Genomic DNA, 27,389 nt, shown 5'->3' on the forward strand with positions numbered 1-27,389 from the left:
AGTCTCGTGAACTGTAAAATCCAGTTGGTGAAGGCCTCAAATAACAACTACACAAAAACCTTGACAGCAAAAGATTTAGTAGTTACAGCCCATGGATGGCATGCTTTTCCTAACCTTCAATCTCTAAGCTCCCTAGGAATAGTGATATGTGGTTACTTAGTTTTTTTTCTGGTGGTAGACCCCACCTGACAGCTAGTACAAACTTTGCCGCTAGAAAATCCTGCGCGTTGAGTGCTCACGGTGGCAGCTTCATATTGGACATGGAGAGAAAGCCTAGAACATGTCGAAGGAAAAAAATGCTCATTGGGTCATTGTTTTTTTAGTCAAACACAATAGGAAAATTTGTAGTGTAATTTTTTATTAATAATTAGAATATATACACCAAAAGAATAATAGAAAATAGAGATCTTAAAGATTACTGTCTATCCAATTATTGAGGCAGTCTAATTGCCCTTTTTGACTCTATGGCCAACAAAGGCATTTGCTTGAGCAGAAGTGCTAGGAAGAAAACCTTGATTCTGAGGGAGAAGAAGCGGCAGAATTAGAATAGAAATATCATTTGATCGTCGATATTTTAAAGAAAAGATAAGAAGCAAAGTTTCTCCCTTGAGTTTGAGTGGAAAAACAAAAATACGAGAGCAATTTCAATCCTGACCGTGTAATAGTGCACCTACACGCGTTCATCGACGTTGTTTTCGACCGAAAGACCTAGAACTAACTATCGACATTTTGGGCTATCCGGACATTCGTTCTTAAAAAAAAATTCTCATTGAGGAGTAAGACCCAAAATCGGGAAAATTTTATTCATCCACATTATTTTACTACTTAGTATTCGTAGGAGGGGATTGATAAACCCTTTTCGATATTTTTAGATCAACAAATCCCTTAGTACATATCCCTTGAGAATTGCAGCTGTAGCTCCACTTATCATGTCCTTCAGAAGGACGATTTTGAATGAGTGATACAAAATGGTGTACATGCTTGAATAGATACGGGTATGTGAAATTCCTCATCATGTTCAGTAGAATTGGACATGATTGCTAGAGTAATTTTATCATTAATGGAAAATGAATGATAAACTCGTTTCCGCCTTACAAACCCAAATGGATAGAGTACATGCTTTGAAAACGAAGGCTAGATCTCGGGTCCGCCTCTATTTCAGTGCTCGGCCTGAATGATCGAGATTACAACTGAAAATACTACATAGAGAATACTACATCTCCATTAATTTCTCTCTCTAGGCGATTTCTCATGGTAAAGTTTATCTTCGTTGCAAATCAACGTGTAGACAGAACTTAAACGTGAACTCTTAAAACATTTTAGTAGCTGAAAGGTCCCTGTCCAGTAGCTCTTCGCAGCAACCGTTCCTCCTGCCGTTGAGGAGGGTGTGCGTAAGTTGTTAGAGTTAAACACGGCTTAGTAGTCCTTGTCCGGTAAGGGCCTCGAGGCAGTCCCCGCATATAGGATACCTATAGGCTTAGTTTGGCTAGGACCCCAAGTTGTAATATCGCAAGATCAATAGAAAGAAAATCAACAGGTGCGACAGGCACCTCTGGCCATCAAATCAATTCAGTGTTTTTCGTTTGAGGTTCCGCCGAGATCTGAAGTTGATTCGATCTAAGCTAGCCACCGAAAGCGATTACTATACGTACAGACGTACCGGCGAGTTGCACGTAACGGCTGTAGTTACTGTTCATTAATCCATCTGCTAGCCTGTGTGCTAGCTTAGCACATACACGTACGTTGTTGATCCTGGGTGGTCTGATCTAGAGATCAGAAACCAACATAAGTAGCCAGAACACACGTGACGTCTCCGGTAAATGTTTGAGGAGACGTACATCCCACTGAATAATACTAGTCGATCCAGTCAACAAGGGCGCGGAGGAGCGCTGCCTCAACTGCAACCTTCCAGGTCACTTTGCTCCTCGCTGTCCTACCATTCGATGTGAGAAATGTGGCAAACTTGGGCACATGGCGCAACTATGCCAGATCCCTCAACCATGGGAATGTGTCCCATTCATGTGCGGTTTTCAGTCCTCTAGTCAGGGTTTCTTCTTCATTCCTGATTGTTGTGCGAATAAATAGGCCAGTGAAAAAACTAACACCGTGGTGATTACTCTGGTGAAGGGTGTGGCATCTGTGAAAGAAATTGAGAATGAGTTTAATGGCTTCTTTGCTCAAAAGCCTAAGAAATGGCGTTGCACTGCACGCCAAATCAGCCCCACGCAGTTTGTGGTGAGATTTCCTAATGCTCGTGAAGTTGAAAGAGCTTGCTGCTATGGTAAAAAACTTCCTATTCTTGATGATTCTGTCATGGTATCTATTTCCCCTTGGTCAGCATCAGTGGGTGTTAAAGCTGACTTGCAGAAAGCCTGGGTTCGCGTCCGCAATGTTCCTTTGGAGAAACGATGTGTTCAACATGTCTCATATGCTGGGGGACTGGTGGGGTCACATTGGAAGTGGATAAAGCTACTCTGCATAAACCTGAGTATGCTCGCATTCTTCTAGGGTGCAGGCAAGTGGACAAAATTCCACCGTCTGCTGAGGGAATGTTGGGTGAACAATTCTATGATTTCTATTATGAAGTTGAACGTGTGGTGGTGGGTGCTCCTGGTGCAAGTCAGTACTCCATTCCTGTTGACAGTAATTCTCCTTCTATCTCAAAAAAAGCTAGATTTGACTTCAATGCTTCCAACTCATATGAACAAGGAGGGACAAGCGCTTCTGCTGTTGGGGATTCCTTTTGTCAGAACTATTCTGCTACCACTCGGTTGTCTGTCGTTTCTGAAAATGAAGAGGAAGAAGAGAGTGATGAAGGAAATCATACCGAGCTTCTGATTCATACCATGGCTGAAGAACATGAGGCTTTGAACTCCTCTGGACAGAAAGATGTGAGCACAGAGAGCAACCTCAGCAGGAATGGAAAAATTCCTTGGGTGGTTCTCCGAGGCATGAGGAGAAGCTAAACCCAGGTGGTTGGGCCTTGACTCCTATCCCTCCCTCACCTGCCTTTTTGTGTTATGATGAAAAAAATGGTGTGAGTACTATTCCTCGTTTGTCAGACTATGTGGCATGGCCTGATATGCCTCGGGTTGTTGAGCTGGAAGATGGATTGAAGGAAGGTAGCGAGACTCGCGGTATGTATACTGTTGAATCTCCTACTGGATCTCCTATCCATGAAAATCTTCATGAGTCGTCTGGACCTGAGGGTCGCAATAAGTACCAAAAGCTCGCTAGGGTGGAGGAGAGGGCAACGGATCGTATGAAGAAGCGTAACTTCGAAGGTACTCTCCCACCCCCTGCTGGCAATCAATTTTCTATTCTGTCCGATACCGCTATCATGTTACGTGCTTCACTCATGGGAGTCAATATACCTGATGATAATTTTAATACTATTGATATCCTTCGTGAACTTGAAACATCTAAGCAATTACTTCATGAGAAAAAAACTAGTCCTAAGGATATTACCATCAAAGATGGCTTAGGCAACGCTGCTCCTCTTTCCTTAACCTGGGATGATCAGGACATGGAAGATGATGTCCCGTTTATTACTGTGTGCTCTAGGAGAAAAAAGAAAAAGTCCCCTAAGAAAGATAAAGTAGTGATTTCGTCTCCTAACATCACAATTAGACCTGTGACTCGGAGGCAGAAAAAAGAGGCTGAGGGTAGGTCTACTCTGAATCCTAGTAGGCCTACCAGGGTGAGAGAGAAACCTGGACATTATAAATGATAGGGGTTTTTGGAACTATAGGGGGCAGGAAAAAGTGGTATGGCTTCCTGCCTCACTGATATCATTAATACCAACAAAGTGGACTTCATTGGCTTGCAAGAGACCATGAAACAGAATTATAAGCCCTCCTTTTTTAGGAGGTTTGACCCTCACTCTGAATTTAGATGGGAATGGATCCCATCGATTGGGAAGTCTGGTGGGATTTTATGTGGCTTGAGGCTAGAAACACTTGAGGTTATAGATGTTGTGCGTGGTAAATATATACTGCAGATCAACCTTTTTGATAAGGTTAAGAAATGCAAATGGGCTTTATTGGTGGTTTATGGTGCAGCTCATGATGAAAATAAACCTGAGTTTTTGGCTGAGTTGTCCTCCTTCTGTCATAGGATTAACACTCCATATTTGGTGTGTGGTGATTTTAACATCATAAGACACTGTGGGGAAAAGAATAAAAAGATCCCTTTATCCCATTTTTCAGATGTTTTTAATGCTGTCATTCATCTGCTGGGCCTGAGGGAGATTTTCATGGCCGGTGGCTGCTTCACATGGTCTAATAAACAAGAGCATCCCACTTTGGAAAAACTTGATAGGGTCTTAATGTCCCCTGACTGGGAAGACTTATACCCCTTAGTGTCGGTTGTAAAAGTGGTCAAGGAATTATCTGATCATAACCCTTTGTTGCTGGATGGGGGTGGCTTCATCCAGGGCCCCGGGTAATAGGTGTTTTAAATTTGATAGCGCCTGGTTGAGCAACCCAGAGTTCCTACCTTTAGTTGCTGAAATCTGGGCCAAACCTGTATACACGGACGACCCTATTGATGTTCTGAATATCAAGTTGAAGAGGATGAAGAAGTTTTTTAAAGGGCGGGGCTCTAATAACTTTGGCAAAAACAGGATTAAGAAGAATCTCCTTAGACTTGAGCTCCATGAGTTGGAGCTTTTAGAAGAGCAATCTGATCTGTGTGGGGAGGCACATATGAGAAAGTTAAATATCCTTGTGGAACTTAATGGTATATACTTGGAGGTGGAGTTATCCTGGCACCAAAAGTCTACCGAAAGGTGGCTTCTGAAAGGTGACAATAACACTGATTTCTTTCATAAATTGGCTAATGGGAGACGTAGAAAAAATACGATGCGTTCTCTTGAATGTGGTTCAGTTACTATTGAGGGGACTAAGAATTTATTAGCCCATGCTACTGACTTTTATAAGGAGTTGTTTGGACCCGCACCTGGCAATATGTGTAGTGTTGACGCCTCTTTGTGGTCTAGTGAGGAAAACATATCCTCGAGTGATAATGATGAGTTAACTAAACCCTTTTCCCTAGAGGAAATTAAAGCTGCTCTCTTTGCTATGGAGCCTAATCGTGCACCTGGTCCTGATAGCATTCCTACTGAATTTTACCAGCACTGCTGGGATGTTGTTCGCATGGATCTTTTTAGACTATTTGAGTGGTTTCATGAAGGCAAACTGGATGTGTAGCCTTTGAATTATGGCATTATCACCCTTTTGCCCAAAACCTCTGAGGCTAATAAAATACAATAGTACAAACCTATTTGCTTGTTGCGTTGCCCTTATAAGCTGATCACCAAGGTCATGGATAGGAGAGCGAGTGTATATGCCCCCAAACTGTTTAGCATTCAACAGAATGCCTTCATAAAAGGGAGGAACATTATGGATGGGATCTTATCATTACATGAAGTCATACATTATACTCATGTGAAAAAAAGGACGGGAATTGTTCTTAAGCTTGATTTCGAAAAAGCTTACGACAAAGTCAATTGGGATTTCCTTCTTGATTGTCATAATAAGAGAGGTTTTAATTCTAAGTGGTGTGGGTGGGTATCTCAGATTCTTCGCGATGGCACGGTTAGTGTCAAGATTAATGATGAACTTGGGCCCTATATTAAAAGTGCCAAAGGGGTGCGTCAGGGTGACCCTCATTCCCCTTTCCTGTTCAATATGGTTGCTGAGTGTTTGACCAAGATGGTCCTGGCTGCCCAAAAAAATAAGTTGTTTGAGGGGCTAGCTCCTGGTCTTATTGAGGGGGAGTGGGGATATTGCAGTATGCGGACGATACAGTAATATGCTTCTCCCATGATGTGGATAGGGCAGTGAATGTCAAGCTGCTACTCTGTTTGTTTGAACTGATGTCTGGGCTAAAAATTAACTTTGACAAAAGTGAGGTTTTTTCGATTGGTGGGGATAATGATATTGACCAAATTTATGCTGAGATGTTTGGGTGCCAGGTTGGCAAGCTTCCTATGAGATATTTGGGGGCCCAGTAACGTATGCTATGCTTAAAACCGTGGACAGGGATTTCCTAGATGCTAAGCTCCTGAAAAGATTAGCTGCCTGGATTAGTTATGTTGCTTCGTCTGGTGCTAGATTAACTTTGGTTAACTCTAGCCTAGATGGAATTCCATCTTATTTCATGTCTATGTTCCTCCTTAATAAAATGTTCATTGAGAGGATGAATAAACATCGTAGACATTACTTTTGGAGGAAGAAGAAAGATAAACGGGCTTATCATTGGGTTAAGTGGTCTAGAGTCTATCGCTCTAAGAAAAAAGGAGGATTGAGTATTAAGGATCTTCATAAGAAGAATATTAGTCTCCTTGTTAAATGGTGGTAGAAATTGGAGTCAGGTGATGGGCTGTGGCAAAAGATTGTACGGGCCCGGTACTTTAAACGCAAGACGATGGCTGATGTACAGACCCAATTTAATGACTCCCCTTGTTGGAAAGCTATTATGAAGGTTAAAGAGGTGTATATGGAGGGCAGAGGGATTCACATTCATATGGGCGACCTGGCTAGGGTCTGGCACGACCCCTGGCTATGTGAGACTCCTTTGAAAGCTTGTTACCCTGCTCTATTTGATATCTGTCAAGAGCAAGATTGTACCTTAGCGAAATTTGCTGCTAATAACTTTGTGATGGGATTCCGGCGTAATCTCTTTGTTGAGCTTTCTGATCAGTGCGCTAATGTGGTGGATGGTTCACCTAACCAAGTTATTTGGAAGTTTAATAGCAAAGGAGGTTTCACCACAAAATTTGTTTATGAGTGGTTAGAAAAAGATTTATCGGGACCTGATTACAAGTTGATCTGGAAAGCTAAGATTCCTCTGAAGATTAAAATCTTCCTTTGGCAACTGTTCCAGAATGCCATCCCTACCAGGGACAACCTACGCAAAAGAAACTGGCCTGGGAACCCAACTTGCTCATTTTGCCATGATATTGAAACTGCGGATCACCTTTTCTTTGGGTGTGTGTTTGCTCGATCTGTTTGGGGGGCAATTGGGACAGCTTTGGGAGCATCCTGTACTCCTAAAACTATTTGGCAGAGTTGGGCATGGCTTTATAAATATCTTCCTGGGGTAAAAAAAACATTACATGACTATTGTTGCTGCTATCTGTTGGGGTATTTGGTGCACTCGTAACAAGGCAACCTTTGATAAATGTGTCATTCGCTCTCCGTTGGAGGCTGTTTTCACTGTATGCTCCTTTTTGATGTATGGTCAGGTCTTCTGAAAGGGATCAACAAGGAAAGCGTCCAGGCTGGAGTGCAGAAGATGGTGCGTGTGGTTGCGTCATTGGTGGATCGTTCCACTCCCTTTTTTCATAAATAGTTCAATACATCTTGAAATAAATTGCAAATTTGAAAACAGTTTACGATTTGCGAAAAAACAAAATTTGAAAAAATTTCATGCGTTTGAAAGAAAGTTCATCGAATTTAAAAAAATTGTCAAATTGCAAAAAAGTTGGTCGATTTTGAAAAAATTGATCAAATTTGAAAAACTTTCATTGAATTTGAAACAAAATGTTCATCCAATTTGAAATAAGTTCATCGATTTTATAAAAAGCTCATGATTTTTGAAAATAAGATCATCAAACTTGAAAAAAGTTTCATTCATTTGAAAAATAGTTCATAAATATGAAAGAAGTTCATCAAATTTGAAAAATGTTCATCGATTTTGCAAAAAAAGTTCATCGAATTCGAAAAAAATCATCAAATTCAAAAAACAAATCATCAAATTCGAGAACAAATCATTGAATTTTAAAAACAAATCATCAATTTTGAAAAATAGTTCACCGATTCGAAAAACATTCCTAGATTTTGAAAAAATGTTCATTCAAATGAGCAAAATAAAAAGAAATAAAAAACAGAGCAGAACGTTCCGAATAAAAAAGATAAAAGAAAAAAAGACATAATAAGAAAAGAGTGTAGAATAGCACATGAGGTGAGGTGGCCAGCTTACGGTTCGAACAACTAGGAGGTCGCCTTCAGGCGCCTGTTTGCGAAAACAATAAGAATGGGCGCCATATCAGGAGGGAGAACGAGAGTTTGATCGTGGATCTCAACGGGCGACCACGCGTGCTGCTACCACTCCGACCAAGTCACGTTCGTAATAAGTGCTAGGTGCGCGTCGTATTTAAGGTTATTCAAGCCGGCTTTTATTTGAGTTTTTTTTTCTTTTCTTTTTTTCTTCTCCATTTTTTCATTCTTTTTTATTCTTTTTTGCTCTTTGTTTCTTCATTTTTGTTTTCATTTATTTTTCTTTTTATTTTCTTTTTCATTCCTTTTTTCTCTTCTCCGGATTTTTTCACTTATTTCTTCAGTTTTTTCATTTCCCTTTTTCTTTGGTTTATCTTGATTTTCATTTTTTTGGTTTTTTTTCTTTTTCATTCTACATTCTTATATACTTTTTAAAAAAATTTAAATACTTTTTCAAAAAATTCAAATGTTTTTGAAGAGCTTTTGTAATATATATAGTTATATTATTTTAAAGTATAAAAAGGAAAAAAGGAAAGAAAAAAACAAAAATGTGGAAAAAAAAGGAAAACAGGCTGGTGTCTCCCACGCGCGTGGGCCGACGCAACTAATTGTTCCCTTCAGCGAGGGGTTCGCTCTTGTCTCGCTTAATGCGAGACATAGGTGTGCCAATTGTTTGGTATCATTCATTTCACATCAACTGACATCATATATTGTTATTTCAGCCCATTTATATTGATAAGCCATACCAAAAGTTGTTTCTTGTTCCCATGGGCCATCATCTGATCATTATCACCATATATATCGTTCATTAAGAATAGAGTAATTAGGGGTAATTAGGCCGGCCTACAGATAGAAAAGCACGAGTGAATCGAAACGCAATGACGTGGCTCAAGCAAAGCACGCAGCAAAGCATTTATCTGAAGAAGGAAGGAATCAACTACAACCTTGTCTAGCGCATGATATAAAATTTAGAATTTCATAGTTTTCAAATGAAATGTTTAAATTGTGCCATTTTTTAACCATAATGTTTAGAAAATGTTCATGAATTTATTCATAAAAAATATTCATGAATTATTAAACTGTTCTGCACTTTGTAAAATGAAAATTTTTAAGAAATATTCATGGGATTAAAAATGGTCAGAAAATGTTTTTTATTTTGAAAAAGATATTCATCGCAGTTGGCTGAAAATAACATACAGCTACAACCCCCTTTGATAACATACAGTTGTGACCCCACTTACATGCATTTGCGCCCCTCCCTTGTAAGCATGCATTGCCCCCCCCCCCCCCCCCCCACCACCACCACCCCTCTAGTCGTGACTCCCTTGAAACATACAATCGTGACTCTCCATGAAAACATGCAGTTGTAAGCCCACTTGAAACCATGAAGTTCCGACTCCATTTGAAAACATGCAATTGTGACCCTCCTTGAAAGCCTGCAGTTCTATTCTTCTTGAAAACATGTAGTTGCGATCCTTTTGAAAGCGGACGAGATCCCATTTGAAAACATGCAGTTGCAACCGCCTTAAAAACATGAAGTTGCGTCAGGCCCTTAATACATACAGTGGAGACCCACCTTGCAAACATGCAGTTGCGACACACCTTGATACATGCAGTTGCGATCCCGTCCAAAAACTTGCGGTTGCGACCGCTCTTGAAAACATGTAGTTGTGACCCCTTGAAAACATGAATTGTGTCACACCCTTAAGACATGGAGTTGCGATCCCCTTGAAAACATGCAGCTGTGACACGCCTTGAAAACATTCAATTGTGACCTCCTTGGAAACATGAAGTTGCATCACACCCTTAAGACATGTAGTTGCGAACACCCTTGGAAACATGCAGTTGCGACACACTTTGAAAACATGCAACTTCGACCAGTTTTGAAAACATGCAGTTGTGACCCTCCTTGAAAACATGAAGTTGCATCACACCCTTAAGACATGCACTGGCGACCACCCCTGAACACATGCAGTTGTGACACGCCTTGAAAATGTGGAGTTGCGACCTTGAAAACATGGAGTTGTGACCTCATTTAAAAACTTGCAGTTGCGGCCGGTCTTAAAAACATGCAGTTGCAACCCGCTTTAAAAACATGCAATTGCGACCCCATTTGAATTCTTACAGTTGCAACTCGGTTTGAAAACATGCAATTGTGAATCCATTTGAAAACTTATAGTTGCGACCCCTTTGAAAGCAAATGCAATTGTGGCCCCTTTTTTTCTCTTATAGCACTTACAATTGTGACCCTTTTTGAAAATTTATGTTCTTGAAGTTGCACTAAGTTATGATATGTGTAGTTGCATGGTCTCGGACGAGGCGATTCGGTGCTCAGGATCAGCTGCACCCATGATGAACAGAAAATTCAAAACAAATACTAGAAAAATTTGAAAAATTTGGAATTTTTTCTGCATTGAAGATAATTTAGTGCGTGAGGTGCGCTCCAAATTTCAGATTATTTGGACATTTGAGTAGCTCTCAGCAAAAAAGAAAATTTGGGTCTGAGAAAAAGTTTACTGTTCATGTATTGTTCTAACCCGATTTCTCTTTTTTGCTGAGAGCTTTTCATATGTTCAAATGGTCTGAAATTTGAAGCGCACCTCACGCACCAAATTATCTTCCATGTAAAAAAATCAGATTTTTGTGAAGTTTTTTTAGTATTTTTTGTGAATTTTCTCTTCACCGGGTGCAGATGAGTCTGGGCTCAGAAATGAATATTCACGTGGTCTCTCCTTAATATTTTGTTTCACGTTGTGACAAAATACAAAATTGAAAATCTTGGACAAAAAATAAATCCACAATCGTTCTTTAACCAAATAAAATGCAAAAAAATATACACATCCAAACAATGAGAAAGCACCTCCCACAAAAGAAATAACAACTACCCAACAGTAGTCTAACAAAGAAAGCAAAAAAATATATTAGAAACAATAACAAGTCTAACCTAAATAGAAAAATAAAAAGGCCACAAAACCAAGCCCACCCCCCCCCCCCCCCCCACCCCACCCACACACAACTCGGCCGGCAAAGGTAGAACCCCCAAGAAAACGACTACAACATGTAAACCCCACAACCAGATGAAAAAAAAAAGAGAATGGGTCATGCCCACGTCGCTCCAACAAGTCCATCGCATAGCACAAAGCACATATCTATACACAATTGAATCGGATGGTTACAGACGTGAATGAGACCAAAATAAAAATCATCGAGCTGAGTTTTAGCAGTCCTGATGTTATTATGGTGGCAGCACGTACATTCAACTGTAATACGGTGTGCTACCATTTCATAACTTCTTTTTTCATATCATGTGTAGAGTAGAAGTATAGAGCATTGCTTGGGGTGATATAGGCTGAAACACTGCTTGCGTGTGACATATGTATGTATGGTTAATCCAGAGTGTTTTGCCAGGCTTCAGATAAACATTGTAACGCAGATTGAAAGTCTGACGTGTCGAATGGATCTTTAAATCTATGCTGAATACAGTATATGGTATGCAATCAAGCTGTGACAGGTGCCGCTTCGCTCAGATCAACCATCACGATGTGTGAAGAAGTCATAGATCATAGTATTTCAAATCAAATTACCAAAGACAATAAAGAGCATGGAGGTGTTGTATATTGCTCCCATCGTTCTACTGGTCCAGAAACCAGAGCTGATCTCTGGAAAGAAATGATATGCACAACCATGGCAGCAAGCTCCCTCTCGACATACATCATATACCACAAAAACAGTTGATACCGATCAGTGAGCATCCTGTTGAATAGAAAATAATAGAAATTTATCAGAATAGGATTAGGTAGTTAAGCATCACACTTCCTCATGGTAGGGACGAATACAATAGTTTCAGGTCTAATTTCCTGGATAAGTATGTTTATTCTCTACACTTGTATTCCTGATACACAAATATTACCCCATAATCAACTCACCTGACTCAAAAGATTCATTTCCCCGAACACTTGTCTTCTTCCCATATGTGCACGGTAAGTTTACAGTATAACCTGATTTCTATAGAGTGTCACACCCGACGTTGACAATATAACTTGATACCTCATATGAAGAGGGTGTCACAATTGATCTTGCAGTATCTTCTATATCTAAATAGCTAGTTCACACTGACATATTTCTCATAATATGCAAGCATGTCACCTCATGACACAAGATTCAAGGGAAAAGGCCCACCCCACTAACATATTTCTCTTAACATGAAAGCATGATGTCTCACCATACAACATGCATGGGAAAAGAACCACCTCAACATGCAACCATGGATACATAAAGCCCACGTCAACATGCAAACATGCATGAGAATTTGCAGCCTATTATGCTATTTATATTTTAATACTATACAATAATCAAACACAATAAATCAGACATATTTTGATTTTTAGCTCTTATATTATTACTCCAAATATTCATGTTTCATACATCGAATCTCATCGAAATATGTTGCAAAATGTCCACACAACAATGTGTGGGGTATCATCTAGCTCCTACAATGGCTAGAACCGCCCCTTTCATAGCTCACAGCTACCGAAGCTTTGGAAATATAACAAAATATCCATGTCTTTACGCAAAAATAAATAAAAAATGATTTAAGTAAAATAAAATTATAAGTATGAAACAAAATAATATAACAATATAACATAAGTAAGCGATAATAGATAATGGATATAGATACAAATAGATAAAGATAGAGATAGATGTAGATATAAATAGAGATAGCGATATTGATATAGAGATATAGAGATATGGCGATATAGTTATTTTTTATTGTATTTGCTAACAATTAATGCTCACGTGGGTGGCGACTAATATTATTAAATAAGCACCAAATGGTGGAGGAACAAAGTCTAGTACGATGAAAATTGTATTAAAGAATACTACCTTTTATTTCTTTGATCACTTCCAACTCAACATAAATTATATGCGATATTTAGAAAAATGTTGATGCCACACAATTTGTAGATGTCATCTGCATGAAAAGGACGCACGACATCAAACAAGAACTCTTGGATGAAAAACAGGAATACTTTTCCATTAAAAGGATGCGCATTGCGCACATGATCAATTAAACAGGGACTTTTGATAGTATTAGCTTACAACTTTGCGATAAGTGTGTAAGTATAGAGAACACGGTTAGATAAAACCATGGTGGTTTTGAAGCCGGAGAATTGGGAAGTTGGCATAAGTTTTCTTAGATGGCGGGTGAATATCGCCCGGCCTTTGCATCCGATGGTACGGTACACGCAGCTAAAAGATCGAGTTGGCAAAGCAATTAGCAAACATGCATATCCTTTTTGGAAAGATTGCGTAAAACTACTAGACAGATCTTGTCCATTTATTCAGGAGTTGGCCCAACTCACGCTTGATGCATAAAGAGAGTGAGGATGTCGCCGCATATTCCTCAGTCGGTCAAGAAAGTGAGGTCGCCGGCGGCGGAGCTCTTCTGCGGGCCGGGAGCCGGGGAGGGGGAGGGGGGCACGTCCTTGCAGCAGTAGCAGGTGGTCTCGCCGTGGAGGACCCTGCAGCGGCCGTGGGCGTATCCGCGGGCCTGGCAACAGTGCATGCACCAGCTTGCTAGGATGCACATGGCCATGCAGTGCTCCCTCAGGCTGCCGCACGCCAGCTCGCTCCGCACCACCGTCGTCGACATGCCCACTACAGTCAAATTTGAGCAAAATTCATATGCATCCGATTGATTCATGAGAATTCAAACACTTACGGGAAGCGACGAGCAGGACGGGCAGGAGCAACAGTGTCTTGCCCATCTCGTATGTAGTCCTGGATGCTTCCTCGTGTTGGATGATCAGTAGCGAGTGGATGCTTAGGCTAGGTGGTGTTTTTATAGGAGGAGAGCATGGGGAAAGGGATAACATCCTTATTCTTGAGTAGCATGTACTCTTACAAAAACACCCTTGCAAAAAGTCAAAAATACATCCAAGTCATTGGGGTGCCACAGTATTATTGCCCCTTCATCCATCAGCGGCGCACGGTGAGTAAAGCTCGTTGCCCTTCTGGGTCTCCGTCTCAACAGAGCGAAACCGTTGAAACTCAGAAGTTTGTAGAACTAGCGACCAATATGTAGACCAGAAGATGTCGACGACAGTGATTTGTATAGCAAATCGCTGCCCAGAAGAAGGAAAATGTTGGAATGTGCCTGTAGAACGCCCCATATCCAGCTAGATGGAGTCAAAGAACACAAATCTCACAATCTCCCGGTCAAGGCCAAGGCTGGTCAACTTTCATTGGTCAATACTCAAGATGGGGGATTAAGACACACATCCGTGTTGTCCGCTCCGTGGGGCAGCGACACCAAGACAAACATGCAAAAGTAAAATTCGGACACAGAGAAAGGGATCTAGGGACACACCATCCTCAGAATGCCTCCGGAGGATAGGCACCATCGGAACTAGAGCAAGGTGAAGATACCTTATTCTACACCGAAGGTGATGCCATCGTCTCGCCACCGCTACTCAGAGACCAAACAGAAGCAGTACAGTTTACACCTCCTCTCGGCGCTCTAGGGGCATATGGAGGGAGTGGGGGTCATGGAAGGGCTGCCGCCTGCCTAGGTCGGGAGAAGTTTAACACTTCTTAGCTTAAAGTGGTCTCATTAATTTGTCAAGGATATATTTGACACCTAAGCATTTTAGTTATATATAGGAAATGCTGGTCCTAGTGAAGTAGAGGATAAGAGAAATATTTTTTGAAAAGTTATGTTTCCCTTGTTTATATAGATAATATTAATTAATGTTATCATATATATGTTCCCTTCCTTAATGTTGGTGATTAAGTAACACCATTCAACAACATGTGCCGCTTGCTCGGGCTAGAACTACTTTATATTAATATTATTGTACAACAATGAAACATTGCTCACTATACATATATACTTTCTGAACATGAAACTTTATGGTAATTAGAAATGCAGTTGTATAATTTCCGCATATTCGAACAATATCAAAAATGATATATGGACTTTATTTAATGCATACTTTAATATTTGTATAAGAGTACTAAGATGCTTTAAATTTCAAACATGCCATACAAAGCAAAAAAACCATAGTTTAAATGTTCCAAGTATGCACTTGAAGAAGCACTCTGTTTTTAGTATTAGATTAAAATTTGAAATGAAAGATGTCATGACCATGACAATGGGAATTGCAAAGACTTCGTGCCACAAAAAATTGTCACAATTATTATCTCTATCACAGTGAAGTATTTTAGCACAGAAAATATCCCAGTAATATAACAACAGGAAAATTCATTTTAGCACCGTACATTTTGATCTCCTGCAGAGGAAGATAACTTCAGAACCATACTTATAAGTTATCGCTGGTACAATCCTTGCACATTCAGATATGTAGTCTTAACTCATTTGATCATCAGATAAAAACGGAGAAACCACGGAATTTCAAGCTCTAGTCTGTTACATAAGAGTATTAGATTGCAAGATAACAAAGGAAACCTTGATACATGTATCCCATGCATCGATTTGTTTTTACAAAGTTGAAATTTTACCAACAATACCGGCAAATCTGCAGCCCGCGCCACTAAACAATCTTTGTAGAAAGATAGTATGAACGATGTCCAAGTAACGAAAGTATTTTTGCCTACATTTGTTCAGATTGCTTGCTAGTTACCAATAGATGACCTCTCTCGCATATCCACTTCCAAATGATAAAAGGCACCGAGATCCCATAAGGTACCAGCATAACACAGCTAGCTGTGCCACAAAGAAGTCTCAACCTGGCAATTAACCATGCACACAAAGCTGCCACGAAACTTCGAAATTAAAATTACCGGCATCTTCCAGGATGGTTATATAGGAGAATATGATCAGAGAGTTAGCCATAGCTTGATTTCATATAGTACAAAACATCACAGAGACACACAAAGTACCAACAGAAAGAGCATGCGGGTGCTAGCTCTCATGTCCCACCATTCTGCTCTACTACAAACTAGTGCTACCTCTCACTTTTCTTCAGTTCGAACAGGCACATGTCCCAGAACACAGACCGTTGCCGTGGACAAGCTTGCCTCCCAACCATTTGCGAGCATCCATCCGGTTGCCATTCCTAAACGGCATCTGGATTTGCCATTCCTTATACGCCAACCGGAGAATCAAGGCTGGAGCGAACCCTTTTAACACCCCTACGATGAGTAGCTTCTGCACGAATTATATGGACCGTGAAAGTGGACCTTTCCCCACCCTTTTCCGGTACAAAGATGCATATGTCGCCCACCTGCACTTGGTTGTCACATACAAAGTCTAACCAATTACCCGCAAGCATGCAATTGTCTTTTTCTATGAAGAATCTTGGCCTCCACTTCTCGCTCTTGCCCGGCATCTGAAGTGTGACGGCCCCGTTTTCATGCGGAAAGTGTGCAGCTGCGGCTAATGAGCGTTCCTTCGAAATGATCTGGTTACATGTGGGCAAGATGAGATGTTAGTGCAAAACAAACAGAAGTGAACTCAGGCTGGAGGAAAAGGGATATAAATTTACCAGAAGAGGAGTAGGTAGCTGAACATCGCACTTCCTCATGGTAGCCACGAATACAATAGTTTCAGGTTTAATTTTGTGGATAAGCATGTTTACTCTCTCCATTTGTGTTCCAGATAGATAACTCCTGAATATTACCCCATAATCAGCTTCTGGAGGTGTCGGGTGATCATCTGACTCTGAAGATTCATATTCTCGAGCACTGTCTTCTACTGTATAAAATTTCACAGGTAAAAAAACTATAAGTATTCAAGGTTTAACGCATATGTGCATGTAAGTTGACAATGTAACCTGATTTCTCAGACGAAGAGGGTGTCACGGCCGCCTTTGCAGTATTCCTACAATGGCTAGAACTGCCCCTTTCGCAGCTAGCGGTTTTTTTAGTTCCTGATAATCGCGTGGTACCGAATCATCATGGAGCTCCTTGAAATATGAAAATAACCTGTACTCATTTCTTTAGCATTACCTTGATTTGAGCCGATATCAGTTCTTCCAAGACGGAAATGATCGATGCTCGCTTCTGCAAACCCAAGGGCTTCAGGTTGAGTTTCTTTTACAAGTTCGTCTATTTTTTGCCCGTGTACTTCTACAAGTTCCCATTGCCCTGATAAGACTTGATCATTCGAGAGAATACGAAGATCATCTGCTGCTACTTCTGTATCGGTTACTGGATTATCAGTGTATGGTGTTCTATCACGGAACTGCATAATACCCACAAGAATAAGAATGGATAAAAGAACAAACACTGCTAAAACGTTGTATGCTGTAAACACAAACTACAGAGTGAAAAAGGTGGAGAAAACAACATACTGGAAGTATCCCAAATGTGGCAAACTTGAAATGTTGACGATGCAGGTCAGCAATTGCGGCAAACTGGAAATCATCCTTAGAAACATGGCAGATCCTGGGCACCGAGTAGTTAATTTCATGGTCTACAATTCGCCCTCTTGGGAGATCCAAGTGGTCCATGTAAGCGATCTACAAAAAACAGAGATTGAAACAAGATTCATACATATAAAATTATAAACATTGTTGGTGAAACAAAAGGTGGCACTGTAAAGGATGGCATGAATATTACTATAAACTACACATATTTAAACAAGAAAATGCACTAGCCACAGCATCACAGTAACAAACAGAAGAAAGTACGCATACAGTCTGCAGTGTGAACTGAACATAGCTGCAGCATCCCCTGTAAAATAAATGTGGCATCAACAAAGAAATACAAAATTGCCAACGCTAAAATCAGATAGCCACATTAACTGCTTACTGTAAGTTTAACTGAGGCACACCATTGCCATAACTGTGGAATCAACAAAATCAAACAGACTGCAGTATGAAATACTTATAAGTTATAACTGCGAAGAAATGCCACCGCAATAATGACAACATCAGAAAAGAAATGCCAGCAGCAACATCAAAGACATATCATCAGTGCAGTATCTGCAACAGGAGGGAGAAGGAGAGAGCAAGAGAGGCCATACCGTGAGCAAAGGTAAGCACCCACCAACCCAGAAGTCTCTCATCTTTTCCTCCCTAGATTTGTACTGAAATTTCTGGACCTCGTCCATCAGATGCTCCGTGATATGGCCTGCCCAGTCAAGGTCATGCACCTTTGACATATCTTCAAAGGCCCACAGGTAGTCAAGGTCTATTGTATTCCCAGTGGTGGGGGTGAGCACTGCCGCCAGTGCAATAAGCAGGAATGTCCTCATGAAGGATTCCTCATCCTCGTTGTTCTTAAGCAAACTGACACAATGGGGGATGGTTGCCCTTAGTCCATTATTTAAGTACAGATCTCGCAGTTCTTTGATTTTGTCCGACTTCTGACCATGCAGTACAAAGGGTCTTCCCCCTGTAGGTACACCTAGAATTTTCTGAACAAGGGGCTTGCTGAAAACTATTGTCTTGTCCGCATTAATTCTGAACTCAGAGAACGGGGGGTTAATTTTTCCCATGATCCACTCAGTCAGTGGCTCATGAACAGAGAATGCCCCGATACGATTGAAATGCTCGAATCCATACTTTGCAACATACCCCTGCTGCCGGGGTGTCAGACCACGCATGATCTCTCGAATCCTCCCAGCACTGAAACGGCTCCTGATGCCCACTTCACCATGTAATACTTCATCCATGGATCCAACTCCTCCCCTATAATCAAGAAACAAGCAAAAACAACCTTATATAAAGCAAGAAAAGCAAAAAGCAGAGCAAAGAACAGAGATGACTCGGCCGCAGCACATGTACCATAACTAACTGCAACATGACATTGAGTCACATGAAAAATCAGTGGAACAAAATTATGCACCAAAAAACTGACTAACATACCCTACTGCTTTTAACAAACTGTATTCTATTATGAACTGCAACATTGGATGCAACAGCACATATACATAATACAGGAATAACACATTGGACAAATATCCCATGATATACTACTTCCATTTGTTGGACAACTTATACAACAATGGTGGTGTTGACTAACTTACACCGCGCCTGCTTATACCTGCAGGTCGACCGGCGATGACTAAGACGGGGACGCAGCCCGCCAGAGTCCACCGCGCCCGCTTCACCGCCAACGAAGCCCCACTTCCGCTTCGCCTTCCGCTTTATCCGTGCTCCTCTCCCGAAAATTTTCCGATCTTGGTTGTCAGTTTCTGCTTCCCAACACTCACAAATTAATTCTTGCTGCTTCTCAACGCATGCTCAATCCAGAGTAAAAATCTAGGATGGTTCACATGATCTAAAAAAGGTGTATTTCCTCGTGATTTTAGTTGGTTCGGTTCAGATCTTGCGATGGACTCCAGCGAAAGATGCAGGAGCCTGACTCGCATTTCGAGTTGGTTGAAGCAAAGGGGAAAAGAAAGAAACTTTGGGGGCACCGACCTGTCAGTCCTGGAGGAGGGAGGTGGAGGGAGGCCAGCGCCGCCGCCGCGGCCGCTTGCATCGAGCTCGCTGCGGCCGCCTCGTCCGCCATCCGGATGAGCTTCCGCTCGTCTGCAGCTCGCCGCCGCCCTGATCCCTTCGATCTCCGCATGCCTCGGTCGTCCCCGGCAGTGCCACACGAAGAGGCTCCCCCGCAGCTCGTCGCCGTATCAGGTACGCCCACGCCGCTGATGCGGCGTTGTTGCGAGGTCGGCCACTGGCGGCGGGCCGACGGGAGGAGCGGATAATGGGAGGAGGGAAAGGGGATCAGAATGTTGCAGTGGGAGGACCGACGGGGTGGAGATGTTTTCTTTATGCTTCCATAATTTCTTTCTTTTCATCACAAGAATTGAGTAAGAAGTACTCTCCCTCCGGATTTTTTTAATACAATAAAGACACGCATACACTCATCCGTGTGAATGCACACACACATTCTACCTCTATGAGCACCTTCGAGAGACTGAGCTGACATGTCAGCTTGAGAATTTACGAAGTCACTATACGCGCCTCAGGATTTAAACCTTGATGGCTGAGGATAATACTGTTCTTCTAACCACCTAACCATATGTTATACAAACTACATATAAAGTATATAAACACATTTTAGAGTTTAGATCACTCGTTTTTCTTCATATGTAATTTATATTGGAATCTCTAAAAAGCTTATATTTAGGAATGAAGGGTGTATTAATTAAATTAGATCATGGTCATAAGAACAAGTCCATAGAAATACTCCCTCTGTAACTTAAAGGAGTATAAAAGGTTTTTTGACACTATCATGAACTCTAAAACGTCTTGTAAAAAGTAACAGAGGGAGTATTTCTGTGGACGTGTTCTTATCATATATAATATAACTAAATAGGGCCACGCTAACGGACACGACGTTTTGATGCCCAGACTCATCTGCACCCGGTTAGAAATTTTTTTGTAAAAAATTCAAAAATCCAAAAAAAAATGTGAGGTAGAAACTTTGATGCGTGGGGCTCGCTCCAAATTTCAAATTATTTGGACGTCTAAGCAGCTCTCGGCAAAAAAGACAAATCGGGCAAAAACAATACATAAATAGTAAATCTTTTTACAGACCCCCAATTTGTCTTTTTTGCCGAGATCTGCTTAGATGTCCAAATGATTAGAAAATTGGAGCGGACCTTACGCATCAAATATTCTACCGCATAAAAAAATTGGAATTTTTGAAAAAAAAATCTAGTATTTGTCTTGATTATTTTCGCCAGCGCGGGTGCAGATAAGCTCGGGTGCAGAGATGGATTTTCGCACGCTAACTTGTTTTTCAATATGCAAATACCTCACCATGCAACCATGCACGAGAAAACAAACCTCAACATGCATAAAATTAACCTTCCAGGTGCTCCACGGGATAAAGGTGTTAAGCATGTCACATAGGCAATAAATAACGTGGCAAAGCAATTAAGAAAAAGAGGGGGCACTTTGGTGACTCTAAGAAAAAACAAGGCCACGTGTGCGGACCTATGCAAAACACTTAAATGAAGAAAGCTTACCCTATGCATCAAAGAGTTTAATTGCTAAATAATTAAATAAAGGAAATTTAGCAACAACAAGCTAAGCACCTCATCTAAGCACATATGCATTGGAAGGGGCCTAATGCACAGAAAAAGGTTTCTCATTATATTATTGCCATTTAGATTCAATAAATATTTTCCATCTATACAATAATTAAATAAAATAAATCATATACATATTTCTTAGTTTTAGTTCTCATATTATTAATTCAAATATATCGCGTTAAGTTGGACATCAACCAATTCCCGTAGCAACGTTCGAGTTGTTATTTAGTAAGTTAATAAGCGCATGACCAAGTGGCGCTTCGTTCATATGATGTTAAACCTTCTGGCCAAGTTAAGGGTCTTTGGTTTGTGGATTCAGTAATATGAGTTGGTTAGTTAAAACTTAGAAAAGGGAGAGATTTTTCGTAGAGATTTATTAGATGTCACAATTGTTATAGACCCAAGAAATATTTTCAAGATGTCCAACCTCCCACTATAAACCCTAGTGCTGGAAATCAATATATAGGAAAATTGGAGATTGATTCCTTTGAATCAAGTGGAACATTAAGGAAAAAAAATCTTTGGATTAGAATTTTATAAAATTCCTTCGAAAACCCTTTGAACCAAAGAGCCCCTACTACTATGATTACATCAAAAGTGTTAGGTTACATCTTGAATTTGTGTTTGTTTAACCCTCGGTGTCCATGCAATGCTTAAAATGTGTATGTTTCAGTCGTTTTTCATCAATATTCGGTAAAATATCTTCATACGATCTTGGAGAGAGAGTGACAATGGGTCATCTTTCAAAAAATGAAATAATACATGTTCAACAAAAAGGAAAAATGTGTTGCCTTTAATGTTAACACTAGGGCCAGATACGTCTCCAACATATCTATAATTTCTTATTGTTTCATGCTATTGTCACTTTTAAATGTTGTTTATAGCAAATTTTTTGGACTAACCTATTATTTTAGTGTCCATAGTTAGTTGTTGTTTTCTGCATGTTTTTGACTTTTCAGAAAATCCGTAGGAGGTAAAACCCCCTAGGGAATTTAACATGATTTTTCGAGGACACGAGGATTCTAGAAGTGTTGGGGCCTGCTGGGGCGCCACCCGAGGGCCCCACACGGCTAGCTGGCGCGTCCAGGGGGAGCTGGGTGGAGGGCCAGCCGGACTGAGGGGCGTTGGACGCCCAGATGTTTTGAAAATCGCCTTGTGCTCCCGAACCTACCTGGGGGTCCTCCCCACGACAACTTTAGTTGTTGAGGCATATTGCTATGCACTAGTCGGAGCCACATCTCTCATCCCGGGCGACAACCAGCGACTTGCTAAATCTTGGGTCTTAGCAGTTGCTGTCGGTGGGAGTGATACAGGGACCGACACCCGGTGAGGAGGCCATCCACCCAAAGCCGTCCAGTATTACAATACCTAGGTTCATTAAAGGTGTCATGGAGGCTGTAGAGGTTGTGAATGACAGGGTAGAGGGTGGGAAAGAATGCGAGGATGCACTTGAGGACGACATGGTGGTTTTGGAAGCAACTAGCCCTGGGAATACTGGTAACCTGGCAGGGCTAAGTGTGGCGCCCGGTCAGCAGCAATGATAGGCCTAAGCTGGAAATGCCGGGGAATCAGGGGCGCCTCAGCAGTTCGTGATCTCATCGCCCTCATCTAGAGTCATCATCTGCAGTTTCGTGTTTTTTTGTGAAACAATGCAAAAGTCTGAAAAGGTCCCTTGTTTGTGTTTTCGCATAGGCCGTTAAGGCTTTTGTGGAGTCGATAACAATGCTAAAAGTGGTTGCTTAGCTTTGTTTTGGAATGACCAGTTGTCAGTTGAGATCAAATATATGAATGAAAAAAATATTGATGCGTACACCGTGCCTTTTTGTAACGTCTCAGATGTAACATTCTATAATTGTAACTCCAACTCTTGCCATTTCCGGCAACGTTATATGTTATATCCTCCGTGGTTGGGTTTTGTCCTCGTTTTGCATTTTGTTCATGTCATGCATTTCATCTCATGTCATAATGTGCATCTCATTTGCATTCATGTTCGTCTCATGCATCCAGTCATTTTCCCCATTGTCTGTTTCGGAATCCGACACTCTCACATGCACCCGTTGCACCTTCCAGATCTTGTTTCGTGAGCAGGACAAAACGTCCTCGAAATTGCCCGAGATTTGTCGAGTGTCATTGGTATATCACCGGTAGACCGCCTGTCAAATTTCGTTCCATTTGGAGGTCGTTTGATGCCCCAACGGTTAACCGCGTTAACCGTCGAACCCCTCTTTCTTTGCAGCCCAACACCCCTTCACAACAGCCCACTAGCCCATCTAAACCCCCTCCATGCTTTCCGTCGTTGGATCACGATCGTGTGGGCGAAAACCGCACCTCATTTGGACTCTCCTAGCTCCCTTTACCTATAAATATGCCTCCTCCTCCGAAATTCGGGCGAAACCCTATCCAAACTACCCCCCTCAGCGCCGGACACGTCCGTCGCCGGCCCGCAAGGAATCCAGGCGCGACACGTCAGCACCGTGCCTCCCCCTCCGCCGCCGGCCCACCGAGCTCAGCGCGGGCCCGCGCGGCCCATCCGCCGACGCCGCTCGCCTCCCGGCCCCGCTCGGCCGAGCCGCCGCCTCCGCCCGCTGGCGCCCCGCCGCTCGCCCGCCGCCGCCGCTCATGCCTTCCCGTGCCCTGCCGCCGTGCCTCCACCATCGCCCCGTCACCGGCCACCTCCTCCGTCGCCGGCCGCCGCTCGTCGTTGTCTCCGGCGAGATCCGGCCAAATCGGGACCAGATCCACCAAGCCGTCCAACCAAACGCCGGCCCCATCCCCGGATCCTTCCGTCCCGGAATCTCCTCGCCCCGTTGAATTTCGCGAGGTGAAAATTCGTCTAAGTCCACATATCTGCTACATTATGTGTGCCCCTTCATCATGCCATAACTTCGTGCTCGTTGCTCTGTTTTGTGTGTATGATATGTCAAAATGTTCATCATGTGATGCTATACGTGCTAGTGTCATTTTCATGCATGTTACTGTCCATATTGATGCCCTAATCTTCATTGCAAAAGTGCTAAATGATGTTATCTGCTGGAGACTATCATAACTTGTTGTTTTGTCTTTTTCATAGCATTTTGTGTGTTCATCTTTTGAGCATCATGTCTACATGTTTTAGGTGTTGGGGAACGTTGCAGAAAACAAAAATTTTCCTACTCGTTTCACCAAGATCCATCTAGGAGTTCAACTAGAAACGAGCCATCAGATGCATCTACATACCTTTGTAGATCGCGTGCGGAAGCGTTCAAAGAACGGTGATGATGTAGTCGAACACGACGTGATCCAAATCACCGATGACCAAGCGCCGAACGGACGGCACCTCCGCGTTCAACACACGTACGGGACGGGAGACGTCTCCTCCTTCTTGATCCAGCAAGGGGAAAGGAGAGGTTGACGAAGATCCAGCAGCACGACGGCGTGGTGGTGGATGCAGGGCGTCACAGTAGCAGGGCTTCGCCTATACTACGAGGAAGAGAGACGTAACAGGGAGAGAGGGAGGCGCCAGGGGCTGGGGTATGAAGTCCCTCCTCTCCCCCACTATATATAGGGGTGCCATGGGGGGGGGCGCCGGCCCTAGTAGATAGATCTACTAGGGGGGCGGCGGCCTAGGGTGGGGGGCTTGCCCCCCAAGCAAGGGGCGCCCCCTCTAGGGTTTCCCCCCCAACCCTAGCCGCATGGGCCCTTGGGGGGTGGCGCCCCAGCCCACTATGGGCTGGGTTCCCTCCCACTTCAGCCCATGGGCCCCCCGGGATAGGTGGCCCCACCCGGTGGACCCCCGGGACCCTTCCGGTGGTCCCGGTACAATACCGGTGACCCCGAAACTTGTCCCGATGGCCGAAACAACACTTCCTATATATAATTCTTTACCTCCGGACCATTCCGGAACTCCTCGTGACGTCCGGGATCTCATCCGGGACCCCGAACAACATTCGGGTTACTGCATATACATATCTTCACAACCCTAGCGTCACCGAACCTTAAGTGTGTAGACCCTACGGGTTCGGGAGACAAGCAGACATGACCGAGACGACTCTCTGGTCAATAACCAACAGCGGGATCTGGATACCCATGTTGGCTCCCACATGCTCCACGATGATCTCATCGGATGAACCACGATGTCAAGGATTCAATCAACCCCGTATGCAATTCCCTTTGTCAATCGATATGTTACTTGCCCGAGATTCGATCGTCGGTATCCCAATACCTCGTTCAATCTCGTTACCGGCAAGTCACTTTACTCGTACCGTAATGCATGATCCCGTGACCAGACACTTGGTCACTTTGAGCTCATTATGATGATGCATTACCGAGTGGGCCCAGTGATACCTCTCCGTCATACGGAGTGACAAATCCCAGTCTTGGTCCATGTCAACCCAACAGACACTTTCGGAGATACCCGTAGTCTACCTTTATAGTCACCCAGTTACGTTGTGACGTTTGGTATACCCAAAGCACTCCTACGGTATCTGGGAGTTACACGATCTCATGGTCTAAGGAAAAGATACTTTGACATTGGAAAACTCTAGCAAACGAACTATACGATCTTGTGCTATGTTTAGAATTGGGTCTTGTCCATCACATCATTCTCCTAATGATGTGATCTCGTTATCAATGACATCCAATGTCCATAGTCAGGAAACCATGACTATCTGTTGATCAACGAGCTAGTCAACTAGAGGCTTACTAGGGACATGTTGGTGTCTGTTATTCACACATGTATTACGATTTCCGGATAACACAATTATAGCATGAATAAAGACAATTATCATGAACAAGGAAATATAATAATAATGCTTTTATTATTGCCTCTAGGGCATATTTCTAACAGTCTCCCACTTGCACTAGAGTCAATAATCTAGTTACATTGTGATGAATCGAACACCCATGGAATTCTGGTGTTGATCATGTTTTGCTCTAGGGAGAGGTTTAGTCAACGGATCCGCTACATTTAGGTCCGTATGTACTTTACAAATCTCTATGTCTCCATCTTGAACATTTTCACGGATGGAGTTGAAGCGACGCTTGATGTGCCTTGTCTTCTTGTGAAACCTGGGCTCCTTGGCAAGTGCAATAGCTCCAGTGTTGTCACAAAAGAGTTTGATTGGCCCCGACGCATTGGGTATGACTCCTAGGTCGGTGATGAACTCCTTCACCCATATTGCTTCATGTGATGCCTCCGAGGCCGCCATGTACTCCGCTTCACATGTAGATCCCGCCACGACGCTTTGCTTGCAACTGCACCAGCTTACTGCCCCACCATTCAAAATATACACGTATCCGGTTTGTGACTTTGAGTCATCCAGATCTGTGTCGAAGCTAGCGTCGATGTAACCCTTTACGACGAGCTCTTCGTCACCTCCATAAACGAGAAACATTTCCTTAGTCCTTTTCAGGTACTTCAGGATATTCTTGATCGCTGTCCAGTGTTCCTTGCCGGGATTACTTTGGTACCTTCCTACCAAGCTTACGGCAAGGTTTACATCAGGTCTGGTACACAGCATGTCATACATAATAGAACCTATGGCTGATGCATAGGGGATGACGCTCATCTCTTCTATATCTTCTGCCGTGGTCGGACATTGAGCTGAACTCAATTTCACACCTTGTAATACAGGTAAGAACCCCTTCTTAGAATGATCCATATTGAACTTCTTCAATATCTTATCAAGGTATGTGCTTTGTGAAAGACCTATGAGGCGTCTTGATCTATCTCTATAGATCTTGATGCCTAATATATAAGCAGCTTCTCCAAGGTCCTTCATTGAAAAACTCTTATTCAAGTAGGCCTTGATGCTGTCCAAGAGTTCTATATCATTTCCCATCAAAAGTATGTCATCTACATATAATATGAGAAATGCTACAGAGCTCCCACTCACTTTCTTGTAAACGCAGGCTTCTCCATAAGTCTGTGTAAACCCAAACGCTTTGATCATCTCATCAAAGCGAATGTTCCAACTCCGAGATGCTTGCACCAGCCCATAAATCGAGCGTTGGAGCTTGCACACCTTGTCAGCATTCTTAGGATCAACAAAACCTTCCGGCTGCATCATATACAATTCTTCCTTAAGGAAACCATTAAGGAATGCCGTTTTGACGTCCATTTGCCATATCTCATAATCGTAGAATGCGGCAATTGCTAACATGATTCGGACGGACTTTAGCTTCGCTACCGGTGAGAAAGTCTCATCGTAGTCAACCCCTTGAACTTGTCGATAACCCTTAGCGACAAGCCGAGCTTTATAGATGGTCACATTACCATCCGCGTCTGTCTTCTTCTTAAAGATCCATTTATTTTCTATGGCTCGCCGTTCAATGGGCAAGTCAGTCAAAGTCCATACTTCGTTTTCATACATGGATCCTATCTCGGATTTCATGGC

The 27,389-nt window shown here is 42.4% G+C and overlaps 2 protein-coding genes across 2 annotated transcripts; both read right to left on the reverse strand.

The window, feature by feature from the left end:
- Nucleotides 1-13,017: 13,017 nt before the first annotated feature.
- Nucleotides 13,018-13,894, reverse strand: LOC147988731 (uncharacterized). Its single transcript, XM_087546072.1, has 2 exons — nucleotides 13,726-13,894; nucleotides 13,018-13,661 (listed from the first exon to the last, which is right to left on the reverse strand). Exons 1-2 carry the CDS (start codon nucleotides 13,877-13,879, stop codon nucleotides 13,408-13,410), a joined length of 408 nt encoding a protein of 135 aa, XP_087402198.1. The 5' UTR covers nucleotides 13,880-13,894; the 3' UTR covers nucleotides 13,018-13,407.
- A 1,884-nt stretch (nucleotides 13,895-15,778) lies between these two features.
- On the reverse strand, nucleotides 15,779-19,747 carry LOC125544031 (uncharacterized). The gene is made up of 8 exons (XM_048707565.2): nucleotides 19,394-19,747; nucleotides 19,014-19,164; nucleotides 17,992-18,658; nucleotides 17,318-17,485; nucleotides 16,974-17,208; nucleotides 16,799-16,894; nucleotides 16,511-16,719; nucleotides 15,779-16,426 (listed from the first exon to the last, which is right to left on the reverse strand). The coding sequence occupies exons 1-8, from the start codon at nucleotides 19,542-19,544 to the stop codon at nucleotides 16,109-16,111; spliced, it is 1,995 nt and encodes a 664-aa protein (XP_048563522.2). The 5' UTR covers nucleotides 19,545-19,747; the 3' UTR covers nucleotides 15,779-16,108.
- Nucleotides 19,748-27,389: the final 7,642 nt, after the last annotated feature.

The sequence above is a fragment of the Triticum urartu genome, chromosome 1A (assembly GCF_056163025.1).
Source record: "Triticum urartu cultivar PI428250 chromosome 1A, HENAU_Tu73, whole genome shotgun sequence".
NCBI lineage: Eukaryota > Viridiplantae > Streptophyta > Magnoliopsida > Poales > Poaceae > Triticum > Triticum urartu.

Excerpts from the sequence above, each read along its gene's own strand:
- LOC147988731 (XM_087546072.1), bottom strand. The coding sequence starts at position 13,879 with ATGTTATCCCTTTCCCCATGCTCTCCTCCTATAAAAACACCACCTAGC. Across the intron at positions 13,662-13,725 it reads CGTCCTGCTCGTCGCTTCCC|TGGGCATGTCGACGACGGTG; the intron begins GTAAGTGTTTGA and ends ATTTGACTGTAG.
- LOC125544031 (XM_048707565.2), bottom strand. The coding sequence starts at position 19,544 with ATGCGGAGATCGAAGGGATCAGGGCGGCGGCGAGCTGCAGACGAGCGG. Across the intron at positions 16,895-16,973 it reads TGATATCGGCTCAAATCAAG|GAACTAAAAAAACCGCTAGC; the intron begins GTAATGCTAAAG and ends CGCGATTATCAG. Across the intron at positions 16,427-16,510 it reads AGCTACCTACTCCTCTTCTG|ATCATTTCGAAGGAACGCTC; the intron begins GTAAATTTATAT and ends ACATGTAACCAG.